At 44.8% G+C, this 15,803-nt stretch overlaps 1 protein-coding gene across 7 annotated transcripts in view; it reads left to right on the plus strand.

Annotated features, from left to right (window-relative positions):
- TCP11L1 (t-complex 11 like 1) overlaps positions 1–15,803 on the plus strand; it is a 40,041-nt gene that overhangs the window by 14,766 nt on the left and 9,472 nt on the right. For 5 of the 7 annotated variants that reach the window (XM_082748915.1, XM_082748916.1, XM_082748917.1 and 2 more), the window contains 6 exons: positions 450–582; positions 1,837–1,957; positions 3,042–3,262; positions 8,616–8,752; positions 11,428–11,624; positions 15,013–15,194. In XM_082748915.1, the coding sequence (XP_082605041.1) occupies positions 450–582; positions 1,837–1,957; positions 3,042–3,262; positions 8,616–8,752; positions 11,428–11,624; positions 15,013–15,194 (991 nt within the window). The remainder of the gene's footprint in view (positions 1–449; positions 583–1,836; positions 1,958–3,041; positions 3,263–8,615; positions 8,753–11,427; positions 11,625–15,012; positions 15,195–15,803) is intronic. The other 2 variants (XM_082748919.1, XM_082748920.1) reach the window with 1 other exon arrangement.

Here is a 15,803-nt window from a genome sequence, read left to right on the forward strand (position 1 = left end):
TTGATTGAATTTTAATTTGGGGGAATTCGCTCCTGGCGCAGTATTAGTGGTGACACAAAATGTAAACCGATGATGGGAACAAATGAGGAAATCCTAGATCTGGGGTCTCCTTTCTTAAATTTAAATTTAATTTAAAATTTAAATTAAATTTAAATTTTTCTTGACTTAAAAATCTTACCTAAGTCTCAGTTTAATTTAATCATTTCCACTGACCAGCCATAAGTAAAAAACTGGCTATTTTCAGTGTTGGAAGTGGTCTCTGTTTTTAGGTTTCTAGGTTAAAAAAAAAAAAAATGAAACAGGTAAAGTTCTGTTGTTTGAAATTGCCAGAGTATTTTCATAAATAGAGGCATAACCAAAATTATTAGCTGGTACCAGCTGCCTTCTCCTCACATTAATGGAAATTTTAATCTAGAGAAGCAAATCTCTTACACTGGGTTTTGTTACAGCTAGTCCTCCTCGATTTGTGACAGTAGAAGAACTTCTAGAGACAGCGAAAGGAGTCACTAACATGGCTCTAGCCCATGAAATTGTAGTAAATGGAGACTTTCGGATTAAACCAGTCGAATTACCAGAAGACAGGTAAGGCGGTTACTGAGTTACCTTGTTTAGTGGAACTCTGCCATTTTCCAGTTCTGGAAAGGTCTTCTCCGCTTGATGTCAGCATATTCAAATGTATTTTTTCCTATTGTATGTTGTTGCTAAAAAAAAAATCCCTCAGTATGTCTGTGCTTGGAATCTGATCATAAATAAAAGGTCTAGGAAATCTGTGGACACCTTTCATGTCAGTTTCCTCCTACTGCATAGGGCTTAGCTGTCCTATCTTGTGTTTTCATTGTACTGTTGCATTCATTTCTTGTAAACTACCACACTGTACTGTAATTGTTGGTTTACTGCGTTCTTCACCAGATTGTAATCTACAAAGACAAGGACTATACATTATTTTCTACGTCCGTAGCACCTGGCACACATCATATTGAATCTAAAACTCTTGAGTGTAAAAGTGTACCTTCTAAAATGTATTGTCATAAGAAAGCAAAATCATTGCCCATTATAACTGTACAAGTGTCGTGATAAACATTGGAGGAGGAATGGCTGCTGGGTTGCCAAGCTATGGTGTCGCACACATGAGCCTTTTATGACTTTATAGATCTTTCTTTGTGTTCTGCAAAGATAGTACTTTTTCACATTAATAATGAAGAACTACCTGTTTTGCTCTCACAATATAAGGACTCTCTTTTTTTGGAAGTTTTTATTTGTAAGTAATCTCTACACCGTACATGGGGCTCAAACTCCAAACCCTGAGATCATGCTCTACTGACCAAGCCAGCCAGGTGCCCCCAGAGACTGGTTTTAATGAGATGTTATATGTTAGTGGTAAGAGTTCGGTACCTAATTAAGCAAGTATCACACAGATCACATAGGAATAGGATATTTTCTGGAAGTAAAGTACTTCAGCCTATATATATGCCGAGTTGTTATCTTAAACTGCTTAATCATAAATATCTTAAGGAACTTGCTGTTTTCTGAGAAAATTAAAACAGCTCCAAACTTTTCAATATGCTTTTTAGCCTATGGCACTGTTTTATGCTATTAATTGGCCCAATGTCATCTGTCAAATGAGTTGAAAGTTATTCTGTCCAATGAGTTATTTATTGAAATAAATCACTAAACTTAAAATAAGGTATGTGCTTGGTTTAAGTATATCCAGGAAATCTTTCCTTCATCCAAATTATTTTTAAAATTTCTCACCCTCAACTTGGAGAATTTGCGCTTTTGGAAGTGATTCGAGGCTCAAATATTTTATTTGCTTATTTTTTTCCTATTTGTTTCCAGTTTGGAGAAGAGAGTGAAGGAGATTGTACATAAAGCTTTTTGGGATTGCTTGAGTGTCCAGCTAAGTGAAGACCCCCCCACATATGACCATGCCATCAAACTTGTTGGGGAAATCAAAGAGGTGAGGCAAAGAGCCATTTGTGGTGCTTTTGTGGTGTGTTTGGAGTAGTCAGCTTCTCTGTGTTACTGCACCAAAAGACTCGAAAGAAATTGAAGGATAAGTTAAAACTTGTACTTGCTGAAATGTGGATTAAGACTATTTTTGAATAGCTCAATGTGCTTTTAAAAATTTGAAACAAACCATGATAACTTGAAGGCTTTACTTTTGTAAATGAAGTTGTATTTGTCTGTGTGTATGTATTTTTTTAATATTTAAAGATTGATTTATTGAGAGCAAGAGAGCACACGTGGGAGCAGGGTCAGAGGGAGGGGAGAATCAAGCAGACTCTATGCTGAGCAAGGAGCCCAACATGGGGCTCAGTCTCACAACCTGCTGACCCTGAATTCATGATCTGAGCTGAAACCAAGACTTAGATGCTTAACCGACTGAGCAAACCAGGTGCCCCTGAAGGTTCATATTTTTAGAAAGAATTATTTAAGGAAAACAAAAGTTATTTTACAATATAGGTGGTTTGTAAAAAAAAAATTAATAGGTGTGGATGTGTTCAATTTATAATGGCCAAAAAATGAGTCAGTCCATGGGATAGAGAAGGCATTATGTAGAAGTTAATTCTTTTGCAAATACCTTTAGCAGTGGTATCAAAGAAATGTATCAGTGGAAATTGACATCTGTGTTGGCTCAGAGGCTCACATTAATTGTGTTTTTTCTCATTTTTAACAGTTTATCTTTTATCTGAGGGACTGCTACATAAACCTTAAATGGAAGCTTAAATAGCTAGTCTAAATGATTTGCAAACAGGGCACCTGGCTGGCTCAGTCAGTAAGGCACACAACTCTTGATCTCAAGGTTGTGAGTTTGAGCCTCATGTTGGGCATAGAGCCTATTTTAAAAATAAATAAATGATTTGTAAACATGTTTTCTATCCACTGTTAAATAAAAGGTTAAAATATGTATCACAGTAACAATTGTATTACAGTAACAATTGATAAGCCCTTATTTGGGTCATTGTGAGTTCCTTTGCATATAATAAAAAATGATGTCTGACTAAGAAACTTTGATTTAACTTAGCTGTGCTCTTTTGTAGACTCTCTTATCTTTCTTGCTGCCTGGTCACACTAGACTGAGAAACCAGATAACAGAAGTCTTGGATCTGGATCTGATAAAGCAAGAAGCAGAGAATGGGGCCTTAGACATTTCCAAGCTGGCAGAATTCATTATTGGCATGATGGGGACCCTCTGTGCACCTGCTCGAGATGAGGAGGTCAAGAAACTAAAGGACATTAAGGAAATAGTGCCTCTTTTCAGGTATAGAAATCATGATAATCACCTTCAGTGTGCTTAAAATACAGAGCCTTTTCTCTTTTTCTTTTCTTTTCAGATTTCTTCATCTTGGAGTGGGGGGAGGGGCAGAGGGAGAGAGTATCAAATAGACTCCATGCTGAGCATGGACACAGGGCTCAATCAGAGCCTGTTTTCAAATTTAGAATTCAAGTGTAGATACATGTGAATTAAAAAAATAAATAAATAAAAAACAAACATTTTGTAAAATAAAGAAAAGTAAAAAGAAGGAAAAAAATCATCCATAATTTTACCATCTAGAGGCAAAATCACTGTTAATCATGTTGATTTTTTTTTGTTTTTTTCTCCCTCAACATTTTATTTTGAAAAATTCCAAACGCACAAAAAAGTTAAAAAAAAAAAAAAAAAGAAGAAACTATGCGGTTAATACTGATGTATCCATTACACAGATCTCCCAGGTTTTTTGTTTGTTTGTCTTAAATATTTACATATTTGAAAGAGAGGGAATGTGGTGGGGAGGGAGAGGGAGATAGCTTGGAGCCTTTTGTGGGGCTCAGTCACAACACTGAGATCATGACCTGAGTGGAAATCAAGTCAGATGCCTTAAACAACTGAGCCACCTAGGTGCCTCCAGACATTGTGACATTTTACCCTTAAACCTTTGAGTAGGTGTCTCCCAAAAATGTGGACATTCTTCTGTATAATTAAAAAGAGGGTCATCTTGCTGGTTCAGTCACTAGAGTGTGTGACTCTTGATCTCCAGGTTGTGAGTTCCAACCTCACATTGGAGGTAGAGATTACTTAAAAATAAAATCATAAGCAAGGAGCATGTTGATGGCTTGGTTGGTTAAGTGTCTGCCTTTTGCTCAGGTTAGGATCCCAGGGTCCTGGGATTGGGCCCCACATTGGGCTCTCTACTCAGCAGCCTGCTTGTGTGCATGCTCTCTCTGTGCCAAATAAATAAAATCTTTAAAAAAAAATCTTAAAAATATCTTAAATTCTTAAAATCTTAAAAATAATAAATATCTTAAAATCTTAAAAATCTTAAAATCTTAAAAAATAAAAATCTTAAAAACAAAAAACCAAGACATTGAAGAAATTTAACATGAATATAATTCTATTAACTAACATATAATTCATATTGACTTCCTTTGGTCTTTTGGGTGTTTATTTTTAAAGATTTTTTTTTTTTTTGGTTTATTTTATTCATCAGAGAGACACAGAGAGACAGAGGGAGAAGCATGCTCCCCGCTGAGCAGGGAGTCAGATGCTGGACTCTATCCCAGAACCACCCCGGGATCATGACCTGAGCCGAAGGCAGATGCTTAACCAACTGAGCCTTTCAGATGCTCAGGTGTTTATTTTTAAATATATATAATCATGATCAAATTTATATAATTTTTTAAAAAAGATTTTCATTTATTTGACAGAGATCACAAGTAGGCAGTGAGGCAGGCAGAGAGAGGAGGAAGCAGGCTCCCCGCTGAGCAGAGAGCCTAATACAGGGCTCTATCCCAGTACCCTGAGATCATGACCTGAGAGGCTGTTAACCCACTGAGCCACCCAGGTGCCCCTATATAATTTTTTTAAAAGTAGGCTCCATGCCTAAAGCTTTTATGCCTGACCCTGAGATCAAGAGTTGCATGCTGTACCAACTGAGACACCCCAAATTTATATAATTTTTCTGATAATATTATTATTATTTTTTATAAAGATTTTTATTTATTTATTTGACAGACAGAGATCACAAGTAGGCAGAGAGGCAGGCAGAGAGAGAGAGGGAAGCAGGCTCCCCACTAAGCAGAGTGCCCAATGCAGGACTCGATCCCAGGACCCTGAGATCATGACCCAAGCCGAAGGCAGCGGCTCAACCCACTGAGCCACCCAGGCGCCACATTCTGATAATATTATTGACAAACAATTGACATGATGCTGCATGAGAATGTGACTTTTGGCCAGCTGCTTAGCTCTATATGTAGTGACTGGGACACCACACTTTGAAAGTCCTTTAGGGGAGTAGCTTTTATAACAGGTCATGTCCCTAGTGGAGACACTAGAAGCCATGCCATAGAATTATTACGAACTCTATTAGCACACATATATACATAAATATGTTAGCCGGGCAGCCCCCAAACCTCTGTCTTCTCTCAGCTGTTATGTAACCTGTGTGCTGCTGCCTTATTGGTCATCTGAGTGACTAGATGATGTCAGATCTCGTGAGCCCAAATGTTCAGCTGACTCTAAGAAGTCCTCCTGGTGGGCATTGTGGGCCTGACTTTTTCTATAAACCTTACACCCTAATTAGGGTGGCTCAGTTGTCAAGTGTCTGCCTTCAGCTCAGGTCATTATCTCAGAGTTCTGGGATCGAGCCCCGAATTGGGCTCCCTCTTCTGTGGGAAGCCTGCTTCTTCCTCTCCCACTCCCCCAGCTTGTGTTCCCTCTCTTGCTGTCTCTCTCTCTCTCAAATAAATAAATGAAATCTTATAAATAGACAAACAAATATACCCTATTTCACTTTTTTTTAATTGAAAGTGTCATTGAGATAATTGTGTGTTCGTGTGGAGTTGTAAGAAATAATACAGGACACTTTATCCAGCGTCCCCTGAAGCTAACCTTCCGCAGAATTGCAGAGGCGTCACAACTAGACTGTTGAGATGAATACAATCCAGGGACCTCACTCAGATTTCCAGTTTTACTTGAATGCGCTTGTGTCTGTATATTAATTTTTATATAATTTTATCCCTGTGTAAGTTTGTGTATCCACCACTGCATTCAAGGTTCTGGGCAGTTCCAACACCACAGAATCCCTTTTGTAAAACCAATGTAGATTATTTCTTAAGACTCCCCATAAGTATTTGCAATGGCTGCAAGATATTTATTTGCAGAGATATGGCTAACTATTACCCTATGAAGATGGACAATTAGAGTACATATAATTACTGTTTAATCCTGTTATGAACATCCTTGCAAATAAAACTTTTTTCTATATTTTAGATTATTTCCTAACTATAAGTTCTTTAGGGTGTGAGAGCACAAGCAGGGGGAGCAGCAGAGGGAGAAGGAGAAGCAGACTCCCTGCTGAGCAGGGAGCCCGATGCAGGGTTCAGTCCCAGGACCCTGGGATCATGACCTGAGCCAAAGGCAGATGCTTAACCAACTGAGCCACCCAGGCACCCCTAAGTTCTTAAATAGGCTTCCTGTGTTAGAGGATAGGAACAGTTTTAAGATTCTCACTGCATGTTACCAAGTTGCTTTCCAAAAGTTCCTTTTATTTTCAGCTTTTTTTTTTTTTTTTTAAAGATTTTATTTGAGAGAGAGGGGCGCCTGGGTGGCTCAGTGGGTTAAGCTGCTGCCTTCGGCTCAGGTCATGATCTCAGGGTCCTGGGATCAAGTCCCGCATCGGGCTCTCTGCTCGGCAGGGAGCCTGCTTCCCTCTCTCTCTCTCTCTGGCTGCCTCTCCATCTACTTGTGATTTCACTTTGTCAAATTAATAAATAAAATCTTTAAAAAAAAAAGATTTTATTTGAGAGAGAGCGTGAGCATAAGCAGTGTGGGTGAGGGGAAGAGGAGCAGAGGGAGAGGAAGAAGCAGGCTCCCTCCTGAGCAGATAGCCTGGATGTGGGGCTTGATCCCAGGACGCTGGGACCAGGACCTGAACTGAAGGCAGAGGCTTAATCCACTGAGCCACCCAGGCGCCCCTAAAAATAAAAATCTTATTGGGGCTCCTGGATGACTCGGTTGGGCGTCTGCCTTTGGCTCAGATCATGTCCTGGGGTTCCAGGATCAAGCTCTATCTGGCTTCCTGCTTATCGGGGAGTCTGCTTTTCCCTCTGCCCCTCACCCTGCTCGTTTTCTCTCTCTCTCTCCCCACCTCTCCGTCTCTCTCTCAAATAATAAAAATATTAAAAAAAAAAATCTTAACAAAAAACTCCTAAAAATGGATGTGTTTATTCATTCAACAGGCTCTTACTGAACATCTCTAAAGCAGTGGGCCTGGTGCTAAATGTTAGAATAGTCAGAAAGAGCTTCTAATAAGGCCAAGTGAGGAGTTCCTAGGAAGTGAGTCCTCTGGGGAAATAACTTGCAGCAAACTCAACCTAAACTCAAATTCCTACTGAGACAGAGAAGGCCCGGGGAGCCCCGCAAAAATGGGAGTCCGTACACTGTTGAAAGGGAGGCAGCTGAATGTGGGCCTGTGTTTTCAGATCTTCTCATTTCTCAGGAGAGGCTGGAAATGGAGGTCTTTGAAAACATGTTGGGAGCACAAACGCGTTCGTGGGCTACTCCAGTCAGTGGCTGCCAGTGGGCAGTTTCCGGCCGTCACTGGTCTGCAGTCCAGTTGCAGTTGATTTAGGGAATTGCTAAGGAGTGCTCAGAGGAGAGGCAGAATGTGCCGTGGAGAAAGGGGGGCTGTTCCATATACTTGGAGGTGTTCAGGATGGCAGGGGAAAGGCCACGAATCGTTCTCAGACTGTGTGATTTTTCCATGATAAACACCCACATATAAGGTCATTGTATCATACAGTGTTAGGTCAGTCCCAGAGGGCATCAGGGGACTCAGAGGACATGTGACCCTGTTCTTCCTTCCATGTGGGGCCACACCCAAGCCTGTACCTTGGGTTCTCAACCACCTTCAGCAAATAGGTCCCTTAGCAGCTCCCAGCCTCTGGAGAGAGAGGTATGTACCTGACAGGCGGGACTCGAGGCGTCCTGAGCGTCGGGTCAGGTCTGCTCGTCGGGCACATTCAGAGTGCGAGCTCACAGTTCTGCTGCAAAACTAGAACAGAAAGCAGGCCCTGAAACGAAGATCCTGAGGGGAGAGAGGAGAGAGTTCTTATTCTTTCTTTGCTGGGAAAGTGAATTAGCCTGTGTGACCATGAAGACCGGGTGGTCCTGTGTCTGCCCTTGACCTCGGGTCCTGGCTGTCCTTCCTCTGTGCTTCCAGGAGGGCTGACCCAGTGCCAAGGAGCGAGTTCCAGCCTACACAGGCAGTGGGGGAGCTGTGTTTGCTTGGAGGTAGGCCATGGAGGAGGGGGACAGAAGGCAGCTTAAAAACTTAGTCTTTTTAATCTGTTACTTAAATTTTTGTGTTTTCTAAATTTTTCTTATTTTATGTTTATTTTTTATTAAATAAACTTTTTGCCCCACTTGGAGCTCACACTCACGACCCCAGGGTCAAGAGTCGCATGCTCTAGCGGCTGAGCCAGCCAGGCACCCCCACTAAATTTGTTTTTCTTGATCTACTTGCTGCTCTTTCTGAGATGAAAAGCCTCTCTCAAATCTGCTGCCTTCTTTCCTCCAAGACAGTGCTTCCTTGACACGTGCCGAGTTCTAAATGCTTTTCTTCCTTTTCTCTCAGGGCAATTTTTTCCGTGTTGGACCTCATGAAAGTGGACATGGCGAACTTTGCCATCACTAGCATTAGGCCGCATCTCATGCAGCAGTCTGTGGAATACGAAAGGAAGAAGTTTCAACAGCTTTTGGAGAAGCAGCCAAGTACGTCCGATGCTTTGTGGCTCCTGCACTCTTTCTCCATTTCAGGGCCCTAGCTGGTTGCACAACGACACTGTTTGCCTAATAAAACTCAAATTTTGTATGGGAGTGTTCTGATTTCAAGATAGAAAAGTACCAGACTTTGGACTTGACAATGGACAAACAAGAGAAACAGAAGTAGAATATAAGAAAAGAAATTTAAAAGAACCAAGAAGTCCTAAATTAGGTTTTTAATGAAAACATCAGTTTGGGGTAAATCGTATGCTTGGCCTTAATTTTTAAAACATGGCAGACTTCTTGTAACTGTTTAATTCACGTGCTCCTCTCTCAAAGGTACAGGAAGAAATTTTACTTTGCCTCCGTTCTATATGCAGAAAATCTTTCTGGTTTTATACCCAGAAAAAGTCTCATTTTCATAAACCTCTCCGATGACTGCAGGAGGACAATAGGACTATAGCATGCAAAGCTATGTTGCATTTCTAGGATGGTTTTGGGGGGGGGTTCTCTGCATCGACAGCGGATAGTCCTGGTTAATTATAGTCTTTGGATCCAATTTATTTATTTATTTTAAGATTTTGTTTATTTGAGGGGCACCTGGGTGGCTCAGTCGGTTGAGTGTCAGCCTTTGGCTCAGGTCATGATCCCTAATGATCCCTCTCTCCTTCTGCTTGCCACTCCCCCGGCTTGTGCTCTCGCTCTCTCTGTCACTGTCAAATAAATACATAAAAGCTTAAAAAAAAAAAAAAGATTTATTTAAGAGAGAGCACCGCTGGGGGGTGGGGCAGAGGCAAACAGAGAGGGAGAAGCAGGCTCCCCGCTGAGCAGGGAGCTGAACGTGGGGCTTAATTCCCAGGACCCCGAGATCATGACCTGAGCTGAAGGCAGATGCGTACCCAACTGACGCCCCTGGATCCAATTTATTATGAGTTCCATTTAGCTGCTACCTGGGGTGGTTAAGAAAGAAAATGGTCTCTGGCTAGATTGTGTTGCTGGCCAGAGCAGGTGCTCATCCCGCTGCAGACAGAGAAGGCCTAGCTGGCCCGGAAGGGGTCAGGACAGAGCCGAGCAGAGGAGACTGTATGGGGAGAAGAGCGGCTGGGACAGAGCCGAGCAGAGGAGACTGTATGGGGAGAAGAGCGGCTGCGGTTCCCAGCACATACACGGGGCGTGGGCCTTAACCTCGCATAACCCTCCTGCCGGGAGCCACTATTTTTTTTAATTCCAGTTTATGGGTGTGGACCTCGATTTTTTTTTTTAAAGATTTTATTTATTTATTTGACACACAGAGAGAGAGATTACAATAGGCAGAGAGGCAGGCAGAGACAGAGAGAAGCAGGCTCCCTGCTGAGCGGAGAGCCCGATGTGGGGCTCGATCCTAGGACCCCGAAGCCATGGCCTGGGCCAAAGGCAAAGGCTTAACCCACTGAGCCCAGGTGCCCTATCGATTTTTTTTAAAGAGCTTTATTTATTTGACAGACAGAGTTCACAAGTAGGCAGAGGCGCAGGCAAAGAGAGAAGGGGAAGCAGGTTCCCTGCTGAGCAGAAAGCCCAATGCAGGGCTCCATCTCAGGACCCTGGGATCATGACCTGAGCTGAAGGCAGAGGCTTTAACTCACTGAGCCACCCAGGTGCCCCTGGACCTCGATTTTGAGAAATTTTGACCAGAATGGATTGACCGCCTGGTTGATTTTCTCGCCTTGTCCTCAGGAGGCATCCAGGCTGCCAGTTTTCCAGCAAAGAGCCTTAGTGTGTGAGTCCGGTGCCAGCAGCCAAGGGCCCAGTGAGGAGCTGCTGCTGCGGCTCCTGCACTGGTCAGGCGCCCCTTGCCTCCTCACATGGCCAAGCTGGGGGACTACAGAGCGTGCCGCCTGCAGAAGGCTAAAGGGACAGCATGGCTGCCCGCCAGGACCTCTGCGCCGCTCGTGCGTTGACACAGGTGCTTCCTGCGTGTTCCAGGAGCTGTCAGAGGGGTTTTCTTCTCCCGTCATATGAATAAAAACCTCGTCTTTCTCTTGTGCCCCCTCAGAATCCCTGGTGCATTTCTCAGCTTAGAAGAGGAGGGAGCACCCAGGGGCAGATGAAAGACACTTGCGATCCTCCCGGCGGTGCTCCGGATGCCGCAGAAGCAGTCCTAGGGGCAGCACACCTCCCCTCCCATGAGGTTGAAAGCAAATGAGCTTAATGGGAGACTCAGATCCAGATAAGGAAAAGGCCTCATTTTTAATGCAGAGGATACTTTATACTGGGAGACTCTCGCCTGTGTCTCCTCCTGTGTCTGCGCAAGAATTTTGCATTTCCCTGAGCTGGAGTCCTCAGAGCCCCTGTCTTGTCTCCTGCCGTGGTGCGGTTGGGGCTGAGGGCCATGGTTTTCGGGACAGCTGTAGGTGGCCAGGCCTGGCTGTGTGCTTCGTATTCACTATCTTGTTAATCCTCGGAACTGCCTACAAGGTGTGGCTGTCCATCTCTTTGTAGGAGGAATCTGATCATCCTTAGCTGTAATGGCGATATTGTGATTTAAACCGGGTTCTGTTTGGTTCCAAAGTCCGTACTTTGTATTACTCTATATACCAACCTTTAGGATGATTGTGCCACACCTTCAGGATGATCATCCCTAAAGCCATTCCAAGAAGTGTCCCTCCTGAGTGTCATGGTAATGTGGGTGGCCTTGTTTTTCACAGATTCCCTGGACTTTGTCACCCAGTGGCTGGAAGAAGCCGCAGAGGACCTTACAAATCAGAAGTATAAAAGCGCCCTGCCAGCTGGGGGAGGGGCTGCCGGCTCTGGGGACGGCCCCACGCCAAATCCTGTGGCTGTCCAGAATTATGCATACCTGAAGCTTCTGAGATGGGACCACCTGCGGAGACCTTTCCCGGAAGTAGGTGCTGCAGAGCGGTCTAACTGCTTGTTTCTTTTTGTGTGGCAGAACTTTGAAAAAATAAGTTTTGCGATGATACAGTTCTCTTACCAGAGAATGTCCCCTTTTAAATTGAACAATTGGGTGGGTTTTCATCAATTTACAGTTAGAGGACCAAAGCGTTTTCATCACCCTAAAAAGAGACCCTGTGCCCTTTCCCCACTCCCCTCCCCAGTGGTAACCACTAATCTACTTCCTGTCTCTCTGGATTTGCCTCTTCTGGACATTTCGTATAAATGGGATCCTGCACTATCGGCCTTTTGTGTCTGGCTTCTTGGACCGAGCATGATGTTTGTCCGTGTCATACGTAGGAGTACTTCATTTCTTGATTGGAAGTTGTATTTTTTTAACTGTAAAATATGTGTAATACAAAATATACCATCTTTTTTTTTTTTCTTTTTAGTTTTTTAAGCTCTACACCCAGCGTGGGGCTCGTACTCACAACCCCCGGATTAGGGGTTGTGCACTCCACCAACTGAGCCAGCCAGGCGCCCCAAGATTTCCCATCACTATGTGTACAGTTCAGGGCGAAAGGACGTTCTCACGGTTGGCCCACCACTACCACTGTCCTCTCCAGAACTTTCCCGTCTTCACAAATTCAAACTCTTTTTTTTTTTTTTTAAGGATTTTATTTATTTATTTGACAGAGATCACAAGTAGGCAGAGAGGCAGGCAGAGAGGGGGGTGGCAAGCAGGCTCCCAGCTGAGCAGGTTCGATCAGGACCCTGAGATCATGACCTGAGCCCAAGGCAGAGGCTTAACCCACTGAGCCACCCAGGCATCCCTCAAACTCTTTAAATACCTTTAAACACACCTCATGCCTCCCTCCACTTTGCCCCTGGCAACCACTGTTCTTTGCGTCTCTGGGTCTGATGACTCCAGGTGCCTCATATGAATGGAATCCTACAGTGTTTGTCCTTTTGTGTCTGGCTTCTTTCACTCATCGGATTGTTTTCAGGCTTCACCCATGTGATGGTGTGGGTCAGCGTTTTTTTAAGTCCGAACAACTTTTTGAATCATTCATCAGTTTTGTTGAATCATTCATCAGTTGACAGACGTTTGGGTTGTTTCCACTTTTTGGCTACTGTGAACTGTTCTGCCCTGAACGTTTGTGTACAGGTTTTAGCAGGGGGGCATGTGTTTGCAGTACTCTTGGGTGAATACCTAGGATGAGAATTGCTGGGTCCCGTGGTGATTTGAAGTTTCACACTCAGGAACCGAGTTTTCCCCGAGAACTGTCTACCCCCACACCCGTACCCCAAGCAGCCGCATCACTTACCCATCCCCCAGTGGTGCACGGGCCTTCCAGTGTGCACCGCTGAGCTGTTGCCTTGTTTTTACACAACTTGATTAAAACCATAACAGTGATGTTGCTTTTCAGTTTTATGTAAATAATACTACTTCCCATTCCATGTGCAGGATAAAAACAAACCAACCAACCATAAAGGTTTTTCACAATAAGTACTTCTTACTAAGAAGATGATAAACAAGGGATTTCCCCCATTTTTGTCTGTAACCTGCTGGTTTGGTGTGTAGACTGCCTCATTTTTTTTTTTTTATTTGTTTGATAGAGATCACAAGTAGGCAGAGAGGCAGGAGGAAGCAGGCTCCCTGCTGAGCAGAAAGACCGATGTGGGGCTCGATCCCAAGACCCTGAGATCATGACCTGAGCCGAAGGCAGAGGCTTTAACCCACTGAGCCACCCAGGCGCCCCGACTGCCTCATTTTTGAGGACACTTGGGGTTTTTATCTCTAGCCTCAGAAACTGCTACTTCTCTAAATCTTTCTCCTCTAAGTTCCTTATTTTTCCTTTGAAGATGCTGTAAGCCCATGGCTTCACTCTTGCCTCTGAGTTCCCTGTTTCATGCCAAAGGAGGCTTTAAAGAGGATGTGGTATTGAGGGGGCAGGGGAAGCCCCTTTCCGAATGGTGACATGTTCTTACCTGGAGGGCAGTTCGCAGCCTGACATTTCCTTTAAAATACTGCTGTGGGGAAGATGGTGTTTTCGTTGGACACCAATGTCTACCCTCAGGATTGATCGTTGGAAATGTTTTGTACCCTAAACCCCAGTCCTGCACAAAGCCGGGATGCTGCTGTGTAACATGGTGAAGTCAGGGAAGATGCTGAGTCTGGGGAAGCATCTTTGTTTAACAGAGGATCCTGACTCTAGGATTTTTAAACTTTACCTATTTATTTGACAGAGAGAGACACAGCGAGAGAGGGAACACAAGCACACAAGCACTGGGGAGCTGTAGAGGGAGACGCAGGCTCCCCGCTGAGCAGGGGGACCCCAGAATCATTGACCAGAGCAGAAGGCAGATGCATAACGACCGAGCTACCGGCGTGCCCCCAGGATCCTGAATCTTAAAGATAGTTTTCAGTGCTTGAGACGAACTCTAGGTTAAGACCCTAAATTGTTAATGTCTTGATTTGGTGTGCCAGTTTCTTATAGCAAAACTGGCTCTTCACATTTATTTGGGTTACCTGTAGAAACTCCCCATCGGAAGGGATATCTTGTCAGCCTTTCCAGTGTTTTTTCCTTCATCCCACGCAGGGCACTTTGACCTGGTAGAGCGCCTGGATGTCTGCCACGGGGGATGCCGTCGGAGAAACTCAGCCACTGCTTTCTGGGTGGCTTTCGTTTGTTTTCTGTCATTCCTCCTTTTTCTACTTTCGGTTTCTTTTTTGTTTTCTTCATTCACTTGCCGACTCTGAGGGGGCCTGCTTCGTGCTAGATAGTGAGGGGGACACCAAGGTGAATCACGTAGGCTCTCTCTTCCAGCAGCTTCTCCCCTCTTTCCCTCCGGGGCTCAGAGGGCTGGGGTGCCTGGCTGCCTGGTTTGCTCTGGACTGGTGTTGGCGGGGAGAGTGGTCACAGGACTTGGGAGTTCCAGTTTTAAAGTGGGGGCAGCCCTGGACAAACCGAGGTGAGTTGGTCACCCTAGCCCCGTATCTCATTACTCTTTCCTGTCTAACGATAGAACTAGTTACCGAGTGTTGGCTCCGCCAGCCCACTTTAGATCCATGGCCTTCCATCTTTAGGACATTCCCGAGAGGCAGGAATCCCTGGTCTACACAGGGCTCAGGCCGCTGAAGAAGCTGGCGTGAGGTTATCCTGCCTTTCAGTGGCGGTCTGCCTCCGGCTCTCAGTGGGCTCTAGGGCAGCCTTCCTAGGGAGAAAGCGGCTCTGAGGGGAAGGATGACTCATGCCTGATTCCCTTAAGCTCTCAAAGGACTGGAAAATTGGGCGGGAACCTGTGGAGGCACATGTGGGGCTGTGGCCCCACCGCCCCCTGCTGGCCAGCCTGCATCTCCTGCTCAGGGATGATTTCTGTCGCATCCCTTACAGACCGTTTTGATGGATCAGGCTCGCTTCCAGGAGCTCCAGCTGCAGCTGGAGCACCTCACCGTCCTGGGAGCCGTGTTGCTGGTCACATTCAGCATGGCAGCCCCAGGAATCTCCAGCCAGGCCGACTTTGCTGAGAAACTCAAGATGATCGTGAAGATTCTGCTAACAGATACACATCTGCCGTAAGTGGCCCCTGTGGGATGGGGGGGAGGCAGCGGTGGCAGAGAGCAGACAGCAGCGGGGTCTCCCTGTCTCCCAGCTCCCTGGAGCTGCCTTCTAGGACCGGAGAGGAAACCTTGCTCTCTGGTTTTTTCCCCCCAGCAGAACTGATTCGGGTTCCTAGAAAAGGCATTAGCGTCCATTCTGGGGTCCACGGGGCTCTAGGAGGGTGGCTTTCACATGTTTAGGACCAAGACCCACAGTAAGAAATTCATTTTCTGCTGTGACCTAGTACACGCTTCAAGCGCACCTGTAACGGGAGTAAAAACTTCACAAAATGAAACTTAACCCGAACCGTGCTTAGTACAAATTCTTATAACATTAAAAACAAAAATACTGCTTGCTGCCCACTGAATTGCTCTCACAGCCCCCTAAGAGTTTGGGTGGCACAGTCCTAGGAAAGGTACACTAAGAAGTGGGCAGCGTCCCCCTAAGTTGCCAGGTCACAAGCAATTTCTGCTCCTGCCCAGATGGCTCGTCAAGTCCATGTGGTTCACGGCCCACAGGATATGTTTTACTGGTCCGAAGTAAATACTGCCTCTCACAGGCCCAGTTCAGAGGATTCCTTGAGG

This window comes from Mustela nivalis (assembly GCF_964662115.1).
Source record: "Mustela nivalis genome assembly, chromosome: 9".
Lineage (NCBI taxonomy): Eukaryota > Metazoa > Chordata > Mammalia > Carnivora > Mustelidae > Mustela > Mustela nivalis.